Below are 13,674 nucleotides of genomic sequence, written 5' to 3' on the forward strand. Positions count from 1 at the left end.
AGATGCCCTGGTGTACATGTGGCAGCATGGGGCCCCCTTCCACCCTGGCCACACGGGCCAGAGTGGCTCCTGCTCCATGCAATGCCCAGCTGCATCTCTTGGCTTTGCTATCTGGGATTTTGAGGCATTCAGCTCCATTATTCTCCTTCCCACTCCTTTCCAAAGAAAAACCTGAGCAGCACTCTATGCAGGAGGGCTACTTTCTCAGTAGTGTGTGGGAAGGCTGCAGCAAAATATGTCTGTTTAATCCCTCTTCTCTGTCACTAGAGAAGATTATGCATCCAAACTGGACCCTCCCTCAGATGCTCAGGGAAACTGTCAGAATGAATTAAAAGCTATAAAAGGCCAGGGCTATAACTCAGTGCCTTTCAAGTGCCAAGATTTTGTTGGAGATGGAGGGAGGGAAGTAGCCACTAATGTAATTTCCATCAGGAGTACACTCTAATATAATTTGTCCTGGCAATTCTTTCAAATGCAGCCTTCCCTGGCTGGGCTGGTTCAGGGCCATCCTCCTAAATGCCCCAGTAATTACTGATGCAATGAAAACATATGCCCAGGCTTTACTCTGGCCTTTTCAGCCCTGGAGTGACACCAGCTTTCTGCATATAGCACACTGCTGGACATGTAACTGCACATATTAATATTGAGGGTGTTTTTCACTGACTGTGTTAATCAAAGACACGAATGGCTCATTTGCTTAGGCTTTGTTCCTTTTTTCTCTTTGGTAAAGGTCTGGAAGTGCTCCAATGGTTTATAAGTTGTATGGTCTCTTACGAGATTAATAAACATCAGTTGCTCTGATCCAAATTCCTGATCCAAATTTTGCATTCACCAGTTGTCTGTCCTTTTGCCAGTACCTTATGCTGCCCGTGAGTAGTTTAATAACTCATTATTCTGCACTTTCCTTGCAAGGGAATGGTTTCCAGGGAAGGGATCCTTGCTTTGCCATATCCCTCTCCTTAGGCAAAAGCTATCAGAGAAAGTACTTGAAAGTTTGTTAGTAAGTGTTCTTATTGCCTCACCCTTTGTGAATTAAAATGTTTCCAACAGCTATTATTAGAATTAATTTTTTCAACCGCTCTTTAAACATCTCCTTGCAGCGTTCTGCATGATAGACTTAAATATCATCAAAGAACCACAGCATGCCACTGATTTCCTTCTCTTGGGTTTATTTTGGTCATCTTTTTAAAATACATCTCCTGACTGTATATGGCAGCCAAGTGTATTGAATTGTCCCCCAAATGCAGCTAACAGGGGACTTATTACTGTTATTCCTCATAAGCAGCTAGTGCTCAAGGACAGTTCCTGGGGACTCACAGTTTATGGATAATCCCCTCCCTCCTTGTACAAGTGAGTGGGGCTGAAGTGGAAGATGCATCCTACAATTTTTAGAAGGTAAGGACCATGACCAAAGGACTTTGCTGTGACATATGGCAGGGCTATCAAAAGCAGAAAATGTTAGGAAAGAGATGGTGTGAGAGACTGAATGAGAAGCTGATGAAAGTCAGCAGACCAGCAAGGGTTTTGCAGAGTTTTCAGGATGCTACAAAGCTTTGGTGTCTTTAGGGGAAATAAGAAGAAAGAAAGGAGATGAGGTGCATGGTCACATTCATGGGCAAGGACAGCCTTGACAGCTACGATTTTGAACAATTTGAAGGGAAGGGAGAAACTGTAGTCATTTGGGTGCCAGAGAGGTGAGTGTCACAGAAACTGAATTTTTAGACAGACAGGCAGAAAATAGACTCACTTATTCTCCATCTGTCAATACACATCCTTTTCCCCTGGGGACAGGCAGGACTGCCCTTCTCTGGAACCCCCAGTTGTACACAAAAGCCTTGGCACAACAGACTTGCAGGTTGCTACTGCAAGGCAGAACCCTCTTCTTGAAGCCTGGGTGGCAGTTTCCAGGAGTGTCCAAATCCCAGGTGCCAACATCACTATTCCCATTGTCCATCAGCACCTGAGGCTGTTGCTTTCTGTTCCACAGCCATGAGCTCAGCCCCTGCTACAGAGTCACAAAGCAGCCAGTAAATACATTATCAGGTACCAGGAGGAGATAATCCCGAAACCACAGCCCAAAGCCTTATTAAAAGCAAGTACACTACAGATTCCAATCAGAAATCAATGGAAGTGGAGCTGTTCTGCCCATGTCATGTTGCAGGGGTCATTTTGGGGATGAGGCAGCAGCAAGCCCAGGAGCAGGAGTGCACAGTCACACTCCCAGGCTGTGCACTCATCACTGTGCCCACACAGAACCGGATCCCACGGCAGGCAGGGAGAGGCAGCAGGCATGGGAAAAGAGGTGTTTTTTCCTCCCCAGCATCTTAAACTAGGTAATTATATTTAAAAAACATGCTGTTAAACCCAAAATTAAATAAGTGAAAGTAAGGACATAGGGGAACTAAGGTAGCATGATTTATTGACATGAGCTGCTAATACACACAGTAGGTAATTACATATATTTCATCATATATTAAGTGCAAGCTGGATTTTTTGTGTACATGAATACAATGCATGGCATAATGCTTTGTACTTGCCTGGAGTTGCATACTAAATCATTATAAAACTCTCCCATAAGCGTTTGCTGCTACAAAAGTCCAATGAACTGAAATATTCCAATTTACTTTTGAACCAGTTTTGGCACAATGTGTTAAGTTCCCAAACTCAGAGAAGGAGGGAAGACAACTTGCAGCAGACCAGGCATCACCCAGCTGAAGAATACCCAATTAATAATAAATCAGGTATGTCAGAAATGAGGACAAATTATTTCTTTTGCAGCATTTTAAATCATATATACTTTACACCTTCTCATGCTTTATCTTCTGAGGGGAACAAAACAGTAATGGTAGTATGAAACTTTTTTTTTATTCTTGTATTTTATGTTGCTTTGTCCATTTAAAATTCATGCTTTGAAAGTGTTCCCAGACTGACCAGACTGATAGGCCCCTTTTCTGAACATGTGCAACACAGTAGTTTTACCTGGGTGATCACATCTCCTGTATATATATTTTATGACCCATGCACATGCTTTGTTATTTCAATGTCCTTTGGAGGTAGGAGCTTTTAACTAAAAATTATCCAACTGAAAACTGAAGGTGAAGGGCCACTGGAATTACCAAGCTTCTCAGTGACTCCAGCCTTTTTGGGGGGTTGAGATTAACTCCTTGGAGAAGGTCAGTAGTTCAGATGAAGTGTCTCCAAGCCCAGGATAGCAACACCAGCAGATGCTGCCAGAGATTCAGCTGGAAGGATTGCCAGCAGGACATTCTGCTGGGAGTGTGTCCGTCCTTGAGAACCTCCCAACAACATGAAGCCTACTCCTCATGGTGTCATAGTGCTGGAACCCACAGCTTGCACAAGCACAGGAAATTGAAAAGGCAGCTGTGCTAGTGCCCAGATTTCCAGAGTTTGTGTCAATTTTCTTGTCCCAGTGGTTCCTAGACCTTTTATTAAGACCTCAGTTAAGAAAAAAAACAAACTGTTGAACTGGGCTACAAATGCTGGTGACTTGGCTTCATAGCAACATAAATAGCCCAGGTAAGTGATAGTCAAGAAGAGTACATTAATTTTCTTTCTTTTTTTTTGTTGCTAATTCGTGATTTCCAATATCACTTTATACATGCATAGTTAAAGTCTTCTAGTGGGTGGTAAAAGTTGCATGTGTTTCTTGACTGCTTTAATGCATTGTCATTATAACACAACACCCACCTTTATTTAACCTCTACAGAAGTGCCAGTGTCAGTGCAGCTGTTGTAATGCTGTCTCTGGCACAGATAACTCACACATTTCACACAGTCCTGTACAACATTTGCCACAAAGCAGGAAAGAGTGGCTTGTATGAAAATAATGCCTAGTTTTAAGGCTTTAATCCTGAATTCTGTACATTCTTGGTTTCATTTTATGTTACAGACTCTTTGTCACGTAACATTTAATACGCTTTCTGTGTGAAATTTGCTCTTTACTACTTGCTAATAAATAAGCATATAATTACCCTGACTCAAATCAGAGCTGATATAGTTGACAGACCTTCCCAAAAAGCAAAACCCACATGTACATTGCATGACTGACCATCTATAAGTGCGTTACTCTGCAGTCTGATTTACAGTGATACAAAAGTGAGCATGCACGCTGGGGTACACCGTGGTGGAAACAGCCAGTGGCAGAGGGGGAGGGAGCACAGGGATAACTGGGAATTGAATGATGATGGCAGGGTGGACAAGGGGTTGCAAATGCAAAGACCTTCCAGTGTGGACACCAGAGAGAAGACAATGTGTACATGGCCATGGTTTCAGGCAGGGAACCAATGCTGTCCCAGCCCCTTGGGGTCAGGCAGAGCCCAACCAACTTGGCACAGAGGAGAAAATACAGATATATATTCCTTCTTTACCTTCCCTTGTCTGATTTTCTCTTGGGAGAGAACTTCTTGGCTATTTCACAGTTTATTTGTCCAGTTTGTCCTTTGTGGTGTGTTTTGCAGGCCTCCTGTGACTTCTTGTAGTGCAGACACACACAGACAACACCTTCACCTGAAGGTGATGTTAACCAGCTTATTTGGTTGATTTGCTGATTCTGAAAGAACTTTAACTCCTTTGACCAATGAAGGAGAATTGGTAACCTTACAGTTGTTGAAGTAATCTCTTGTGGATACAACACTTGCTAAGTTCACATTGTAATAAAGGAGAAAGTCCTTCTAAACACCGCATCCAAGATATGCTTTGTGTTTATGCAGAGAAGGGTTAAAGACAAAACCCCTAAAGAGATTATATTCGGGTTTAACAGTGCTAAGTCGAGGTAATTGTTACACATAATTGTTACACGATATTCCTGGTTAATGAAACTCAGCTTCCAGTAGTTTAATGTCGCTTTTGTGATGAAGAGCCATCCATAGCCACATGGAAGTCCCACTGGCACACACTGTTTGACATTTATTTCTCTATTAAGACAGGATGCAGTGGTCCTATTTTTCCCTATCTGGCAAATTTATATTAAAAAAAAATCTCAAAATGGCCATCAGCAGCATGATGTGTTTTTGTTTGTTTTCCCAGAAGTGGGTGGGGTGGTTTTTTGTCCCAGTCCTTCTTGGATAGATGATAGTGTAGCACTCAGCACCTGCTACAGGTGGGATGCTACCCACCTCTGCTCCCCTCATGTGAAGTATCGACACTGTGTGGAGTCAATGTAGCAGTAAGAAGTGCATCGCAATTTTCCATAAGACCTAGAATAAAAGAGACCTAGAATAAATATCTCAGTTTCAAAGCATGGTATAGTTCAGTTACACAGTTCCTGGATGTAACTCTCTGTAGGAGTGAAGAACCTCAGAATACGCACATGCAGCAACATATGGGAAACAAAATAGGAGGGCAATTTTCATCAGTTCTTGACTGTGTTCTCCTCTGTCAGCAAAACAGGAGTCCAGGAGAAACTATGAGTGAAGACTTAAATCCCAGTAATGTCAATTAAAAAAAAAAATAAAATCCCTGTTGGCATCAGGACTAGAGCATTTCCTGGGGGTGGGTGCAAAAGGTCCTGGCGCTCACCCACGGGAGCTGTGGAACAAAATATCTGAGGCTCTGAGTTAAGTGCTTTTCCAGTTGCTCCCGATAGCTTCAGCAGGCGTGACTGTGCCTGTCCTTTAACTTCTTTTTCATGTACTTGAAATAATGAGAGTGACACATTCCCACATTTGAAATATTTTTTTAAAAAAGTAAATTGAAGAGTCATTGCAGAATAAGGAAAAACAGAGATTTTGCCTTTCTGACTTAAACTGAGTCACTGCTCAGTGACTCAACCTTCTGAAGATCTGACCAGAGATGTTAATAAGAATTTAAATTAGTTTTTATTGGTGGAATTTCTAAGTGAACAACCCATCCATAACATCAAGCTGTGGACTAAGCAGCTTTAAAACCACGTCCTAGAATAACCCACATTCTCAGACTAACATAAAATCTGAAGAGAAGGTGTGTGAAACAGGAGGAGGGATCTGTGGGCTGGAAAGAGTAAAAAAGGGGAAAATCAGTTGCAGCAGAGTTCTTGGAGGAAAGGTTACTTCAGGGTAAAACTCCCATGGGAGTGTCATGCTCACATAGTCGGCCCACTTTCTCATGATTCACAGCTTTTTCTTTAGTTTGGCAGATAATTTAGAGACTACGCACAAAAATAAAATATCTCAGTTGCTCTTCACAACTTGAATATACACACAAAGTGAAATTTATAAAATTTTCCTCAAGCTTTTGTGGTGCTATCTTGGGCACCAAATTTCAGGCTGTTAGAAGGGAATAGTTTTCACAGTAGAAAACAATTCCACACTGTCTGAAAATGAGATCTCTGTAAAATGTTTCAGTTTTGTCAGGTTGACTGGTCTGGATTTTAGTAATCTCTTATACCAGAAGTGCTCCAAGAATTACAGTGGAAGGATTAGCACAGCACTAGATTTACAAAGACATCCTGTGGTTTCTTATTCCTGTCAATTAGCACATTATTGTTCCCTGAATGATGAGGGAACTGCACATAATTTAATTTGCAAATTAAATATTTCCTCTTAGCCAGTAATGATACCTGACAGCTAAATAGAGGTGCTGCTGTTGGAGGCAAAACGCTGACCAGAGGAAGCTGCCTTGGAAAAGCTGACAGATGACTGGTTGATTCAGAAGCAAATACACCCTTAGAGAACCCATTAATGGGAAGGGCAGCAGGAGGTCGGTAGGAGCCTGTGCTTTGGATGTTGTGTTTTTTTCCTGCAGTGTGATCATCTTCTCATGGTCTTTCCTACTCTTCTTATGTTATGGCTGGTCATTAATGTGACCAGATTAGGAAATCTTGGCAAGAAATGGGCAAACATAGGTCTAGGTGACCTTCATTTTGTACAGTAAGAGGGATGTGCTTTTTACTGTGAAATGAGATTTAGCCCTTTAAGTCAATGATATACAGAAATAATTTGATATACTTTTTCTTCCCTGCTACTTGCAGTGGTTCCAGTGGAACAAGGTTTAAGTGGGTGAGACTCCTCTGTTTTAAAGCTGGCAAAGAGAAAAAAGAAAAGAAAAACACACACACACAAAAAAACCCTCACCCCAACACACAAACAAACCAACCAAAAACCCACCAAACCAAAGTGAAGACCTCCTCTTACATACCCAGGAAGGTATGTTCTGCATGTCAAATATCCAAAATCCATCCCATCACAGTCTTCAACCCCCTCGTGCTTGTAGCCATCTCCGCAGTAAGCACGGCGGCACCCTAGTGAAAAATAGAGACAGAAATACCTTCCAGGCACTTGATATCTAAAAGAAACAGGTAAAATAAGTGGAACTAGATTTTTAAAGGTTAAGTATAAAGCAAGGAATTTTGGGGAAGGCATTCTGTAAGGACCATCTTAGGAGGAGCAGTACTCTTCACTACAAAGAAGGTACTTTTTTTAGTCTAATTTCAATGACCAAGGGAAAGAATGGATAAACACTAAAAATAATTACTATGGAATCACTAATTACAACAGCACTTATTTGAAACTTATTGCTGTAGATAATTACCATCAAAACAAGTTAAGGGAAATATAAAATACAGTTAACATAAATGATTCAGGGAAGTCACAATCTTAAAAAAATGATACTAGGTCATTAACTGGTTTGAAATTCCCAACCTAAACCTTTACATGATTCTGTGCAATATCTGTGTTTGTCTGCTGTGAGTTTCCACATATGAACAGAATTATGCAGCCTGTCTATAAAAAATAAGGTATTTAAAGGTTGCCAAAACCATGTTTTTCCCACTGCTGACTCCTACTGACTTGAGCGTGAGTAGGACTTGTCACATTTTTTCATGGTGACTGACATGTAGGCTGCAGTAATTTGTGGGTTTGTTTGCCATTTTAGCAATTGGACTTTGATTTTGAGATCTTCAGCATATTGAGAATGATTTTCTAACATGAACAAATTCATTTAGTTAAAATTGCTTTGACATCTTCTGGGAGAATCCATTGGTGCTAAGCGAAGGATTAAACAGACACTCAGGGAAGAACAGGGAATTTATAAGAGGCTAAAGTGGGTTATTTACAAATAGAAATGATTAATCAATTACACCAAGAATGTGTTTGTCAGAAATTGATGCTTCTGAGACCAAAAAGCCTTTTTTACAATGAAATTCTTTTAACATTTGGTTAGACTTTTCCTTTTGGTTCAGCTACAGGAGAAGAATGATGACAATGTGCTCATTTCCAGATAACCAGTGATGGCTCACATCAGTGTCAGAAATCTGTGCATTGCAAGGTTTTGCCCAATGCACAGCACAGAGAACACAATGTGCCCTCAGACACAGAGTGCACAATTTTGCAGGCACAAGAACTAATGAACACTATCTTCCCACATGGTTGTTGGCCACAGTTGATTGCAAATTCTAATTTGTTTTCTCATGTCTGGAAACAGGAGATATCCTACCATCTCTCTGGAGTACTCTGCAGTTAGGCAAACTTAGTGGGGCTTTTATTTCTATGTCTCCCTAGACCTGCTGAGACTGAATTGCCTTTGAAATCTCTTTCCTATTGTCATTGAGAAGTTAGCTAGGGTTCCTAAGTTATAAGGGGTAGGGTGGTGATGGACAGGTGGATGGAGATACTCGCATAGGGCATGGCTGCATCCACCCCATATTCAAAGTCAGGCTGAAAAATGGAGGGATATATAAACCAAAAATTGCATCTTTCAGTGTTGAGTGATACTGTTCTGAAATGTGAAGAAGCATCCCATGTTTGCTGGGAACAACAGAGCACCAAGCCTACTATGTGGAGATGATATAGTGCTGTGCTCTAGGAAAGGATTCAAGATGTAAAAGTAACTGAGAGGGGGAAGTGAAGTTGCCACAGCTGCTTGAATGCTTATATGCTCTTTGCTATCTACAATCAGTGAAATGGAAGGAAGATGGAGTAGACATGAATTAAATGTTACATAAACCTGACAGTGAAGGTAGTGGGTCAACACCTCCCCTAAGCAAGTGAATAACAAAATCCAAAGTGGTGTTTCTGGACTCAGGATCTATTTTACTGTAAGAAACTGCCAGCTTCAGCATCTATCCCAAGGGCTGTGCTGCATTACAAAGCTGTGCTACATCTTTTAGACAGAGAGCTGGCAGCCCCCAGGAAAGGTATGTGTGTAAACCAGTTGCTGGTTGTGCCCCCTGAAATGCAGTGGCTCTGACTCAGCAAGGACACATGAGTAGTACTGTTTTCACCTCTGTCCTATGCTGGTGTGTGCCATCCACATGCATCAAAGCCTCAGTTTTCACCCTCTGGCCACTGTGCCTCCCTTCCCCTTTGCCTGCACTTGATCCACAAACCACACAAGCTCTCCTTGTGTGATTTAGACAGCTGTGTACCCCGTGGTACAATTAATGCACCTCCCCCTGCAGAAAGAAGCCACTCCTGCTGTGCTGTAACTTACTTATGCAGTCATCAGTCACTACTGCATTGCCGTCGTCGCACTCCTCCCCATCCTGCACGATCCCGTCTCCACAGGTACCCCCATCCTCAAAGCGATAATCCACGGGATACAGAGGGGTGAGCTGACCAGGCAAACACACAGTGGTTACTGGACCAGACCAGCAGCAGCCTGGGCAGCAAGCGGGGAAGGGCTCTGGGGGGCAGATCCCATAACCAGGTTTTTATGTCCCATTATTCGTTGGTCAGGGGGTTTATACAGAGTCTGATCCAAAGTCCAGTAGACACAAGAAGGATTCTGCTGTTAATTTCAGCAGGACTCAGCTCCATGAAACAATAAGGAAATACATGAGTTTGGTTTGCAGGGTTTTAGTTCTACAATTTTCTATCCTGGTGAGTTTTGCCTTATTTTGTATTAAATAAAAACTCTCTTTACCACCATAATTCCCTGAAATCTGCTTCAGTTTGCTCACCAGTGGAACCTGGTTCACAGAGAAGTTAGCAAAACCTGCAACACTGCTGACTTAACTCCTCAGTAGTTAAGACTCCTGTGAACAAAATTCACAGAAGTATGTAGAGTTGTGGCAATGTTCAAAAAATGAGCTTTCCCCCCATTTGCTTAATTGATTCTGTATGACACCTTAAGTACAGAAGTAGGTTCTGTATTTCAAAATGAAACATACACTCACGGGTTTTCTGAGACCACAGTCATATTTTCACCTGGACTGGGAGCCATCCAAAGGTATCCTTGAAATACAAAGACCTCTGATCTCTTCTAAAAGCTAACGCATTTTCGGTGTTTAACCGGTTCAATTCTTCTTGATTATTCACCACAAAAATCTGGGGCACAGAAAAAGAGGTGATTGGTAACCTTCTCAAGAAATCTTTTGGATTGTCACAGAATCTAGTTTGGAATATATACCTTCAGATAGGTAAATAATATACAGAAAAAAGGTTCAGTTGTTTTTAGAAAGAGAGGAGGTGAGAACTTACACCCATGGAAAGAATGGTGTTTCCTGGGCCCCTATTTAGAAATGCACATCCTCAGGTAAAAATCATACAAATACTGGTGCACAATCACTGCTAAGAACTTCCTGATGCTCAAATTGATGCTGAAACAATTGCAAAATCCAAATGGGCATAAGTGTTTTTTGTGGATTGACTATAACTTTTGAGGCATGTTTGTGGCTACAAAATAAATAATGCATGGCTTAATACAACCTTCACTTAACTTTTACTTCTTTGTGCTTTCTTTAGACTTAATTGGCACTAAAATGTATGTTTCTTTATATGTATATACTATGGTCGAAAGCCAAGTCTTCAATTACACTGAAAAAAAATTAGTTCAAAATGGAAAAATTAGGACAAGCTACTCTCTTACCCATTTCTTTAATGTCTCAGTCACTGAAATTGGATGTAAGAGGCATTAGGAAATAATCTCTTCCTTCAGAAGCCTAAACAATTTAATTATTTTAAGAGTCAAGCCATTTTTAAATTAAGAAAAAGCAAATGGAGTACTTCTGAGCAAAATAGATTAATGTCTGAGTCTGATTCTCACCAGCGTAAACAGAATTGGCTCTTTTAAAAACAAGTTACCTTGAAATATTTACATAGCAGAGTATTCCCATAACCCTGGACAAAGGCCAATTTCATTAAAGAAGTATTGAATAAAAATGCCTTTATCTTGAATGAAAGAAAACAAAGGAATAGGAAGCCAGCACAGAACTGATTTTGTAATTGTGTTCAAGAGCTCAGGGCCCAGCCCCAGAGCTCCAGTTTCTCTTGAAATCAATAGAAGATCCGTGTTGTCTCAAACCATTACAGATATCAGTCTTTAAAATTACACAAGACTTAAAAAATGGAATGGATCTAAGCCAATGACAGAAAAACAGCACTTTGTTTCCCAGCCTCTGCCCTCCTCTGGAGGAGCTGCTGGGTGCATGGGTGATGGCACTGAGATTGTGCTGCTTTGACAGACCACAGGGCCAGGGCATGGAGCACCATCTCTGGACCTTTGCCATGTGCAGCTATAGAACCCTGACAAGAGCTTTCCAGAGCATCAAAGCTGCTACATGGGGATCTGAACAGAATAAACAATGGTGATGTTTAAGCTCTAGTTTAAGTTAAAGTGCTCTTTTACACTCGAGGGAGTAAAACAAATGGGGTGGGCAGGAAAACAGGGAATGCTGCTCTGGAAATGCCTCATTTCCAGAGCTAAGCCTTGTCTTTTTGCCATCCCACATTCCTGGCAACATAATGGCACCTGGAGGCTCATAGTGATAGTGTATGGTGTTTTAGATACTTACAGTATCATTACTATCTTTTAAGATCTGATATGAAGCTGTGCCTGATGGAGAAGGAAGGTAACAAGACCTATACATTATATTGTGAACCTTAAAGATTTTCCTATGAGTTCTCCAGGATGCAAAGTACATGATGGTTTTTTGCATGCAGTGTGGTGTGATATGCACCGTTATTTCAGCACATTCATCTCTCACTATTATGTTTTTGAATCAACAGGAGAGCTTTTTCTGATGCAAGACAGCCAGGGATGAGTGAGCAGCTGACACAGCTGACAAGACTTGAAACACACTCGTGCAAAAAGGCTGAGCTCAGTGACCCAGTTTAATGGTGTTGTGAGTGTATCCCCTCCACTCACTGTGACAGCTTTCTGACTGTGTGACAGGTAGGGCTTTAAAAAAGCTAATTGTTGCCCATTGACATTCAGAGACAACCACACACCACAGCATTTCCACTTGCATGGGTGGAGTGGCTGAGCTATGCTGGCTTACAGCAGCAAGGGAGCATCTTCATTGCTGATTAAGTGCTACACTGCACAGAATAATAAGGCAGGGCCATCAAAAGGAAAAGTACATAAATAGTCGTTACAAAGCCCAAAGAAATCAGTAATGAAAAATCACTAGGTCACAACTTCATCCTTTAAAGTATTTTGTCCAATTTGCTCATAAAAATGCTTTTAAGGCTAGAGATGGAAATTAGCTATATAATGTGTCTGTCTGCAGACTGGAGCCCAGACTCCTGATTCTCAGAGTTTGTGGAAGCTCCTGTTGTTGAGGGTCTGGGCTTTGGGAGAAAGCTGTGCTTTAGGAGAAAGCTCTATTGCATATGTGAAAAAATGCTTGATCCTGATATTCAGTTCTGAAATCACTGTCTTAAAAGCACCTCAAACAAAAAAGATTCTTACTTTACTGACCAATCTGAAATGTATTTTGATTTCATAAAATAAAAAAGGACAGATTATATATCTACAGTAGTAGATGAAAGAGAGCATCCTCAGGCTGAAAAACATTTCCAAACATGTGCTACCTTACTGATGTTTTGGAACAGCTGCATTTCAGCACATCAATCACACAAGTTATGAGATTGAACTGTTTTGCACCAGCTGGATCTCTGAGGTTTTGGGTACTAAAAATCACACATTGCCTATATATCTTCCTATTAAATAAAAAATATTAGTGAGTACAACACCTCTCATAATGAAAGCACTTAAGAGGTGCTCACCTCCCTTCCCAGAAAACTGCTTACCGCGGGAACTTTTGTGTAGCTGTGTCCAAACACAGATTCCTCATATGATGGGTTACTCATGTGCTGTGCAGTTCTGCAGAGACATCTCCCTGGAGGCCCTGGAAGTCCTCTTTCTCCCTTTGGTCCTATTGCAAATTGCCCTAGGAAGCAGAGTACCAACTCACCTTGTTATGAAGTTACTACACAATGCACAAACACAGTCTTAGTGGGAAAAGTACAGGTCAGGTGGATATATGCAATTACCCAAGTTTTCAGATAGGCACATCTCCCATCAAATCCACTGGGAACTGAAGGGAGGCACTAATTCCAGTACTTTAGGGGAAAGGTGCCAATTTTTTTTACCACAGTCATATTATTTCAGGACACCTTTTGAATTTTTTCTACCAGTTTTACAGAGGAAGAGACCCTTTGGTTAGAATAAATGTCAGCCTGTTTGGAACTACAGAAGTTCAGGACAGGATGAACACATAGATCATTCTATAGTGCCTATACATGAAGTTTTGTAGTCAGTCTCTGTACATGTCCACAACACATTGTGTCTTTGTACAACAGCTTGAGCAATGCTGTTTCACGGGTTTCTATACAGCAAAAACATAACTAAAAATATAGGAGCTTTTTAATGCTTTAATTAAACATTTTTAAAAAATACTGCTTTTTGACTTTCAAACTTTGGCAAGGATGCACTGCTCTGCAGATTTAGATTATGA

The 13,674-nt window shown here is 41.1% G+C and overlaps 1 protein-coding gene across 5 annotated transcripts in view; it reads right to left on the reverse strand.

Annotated features, from left to right (window-relative positions):
• Positions 1 to 2,417: 2,417 nt before the first annotated feature.
• The window catches only part of COLQ (collagen like tail subunit of asymmetric acetylcholinesterase), a 44,744-nt gene continuing 33,487 nt past the window's right edge, over positions 2,418 to 13,674 (reverse strand). For 4 of the 5 annotated variants that reach the window (XM_083879267.1, XM_083879265.1, XM_083879266.1 and 1 more), the window contains 4 exons: positions 12,968 to 13,107; positions 10,142 to 10,261; positions 9,426 to 9,546; positions 6,872 to 7,236 (listed from right to left, as the gene is read on the reverse strand). In XM_083879267.1, the coding sequence (XP_083735393.1) occupies positions 6,914 to 7,236; positions 9,426 to 9,546; positions 10,142 to 10,261; positions 12,968 to 13,107 (704 nt within the window). In that variant the 3' untranslated portion in view covers positions 6,872 to 6,913. Of the gene's footprint in view, positions 5,216 to 6,871; positions 7,237 to 9,425; positions 9,547 to 10,141; positions 10,262 to 12,967; positions 13,108 to 13,674 lie in introns of those variants that run through there. The other variant, XM_083879268.1, reaches the window with a different exon arrangement.

This window comes from Zosterops lateralis (assembly GCF_965231275.1).
Source record: "Zosterops lateralis genome assembly, chromosome: 1".
In the NCBI taxonomy this organism is placed as follows: domain Eukaryota; kingdom Metazoa; phylum Chordata; class Aves; order Passeriformes; family Zosteropidae; genus Zosterops; species Zosterops lateralis.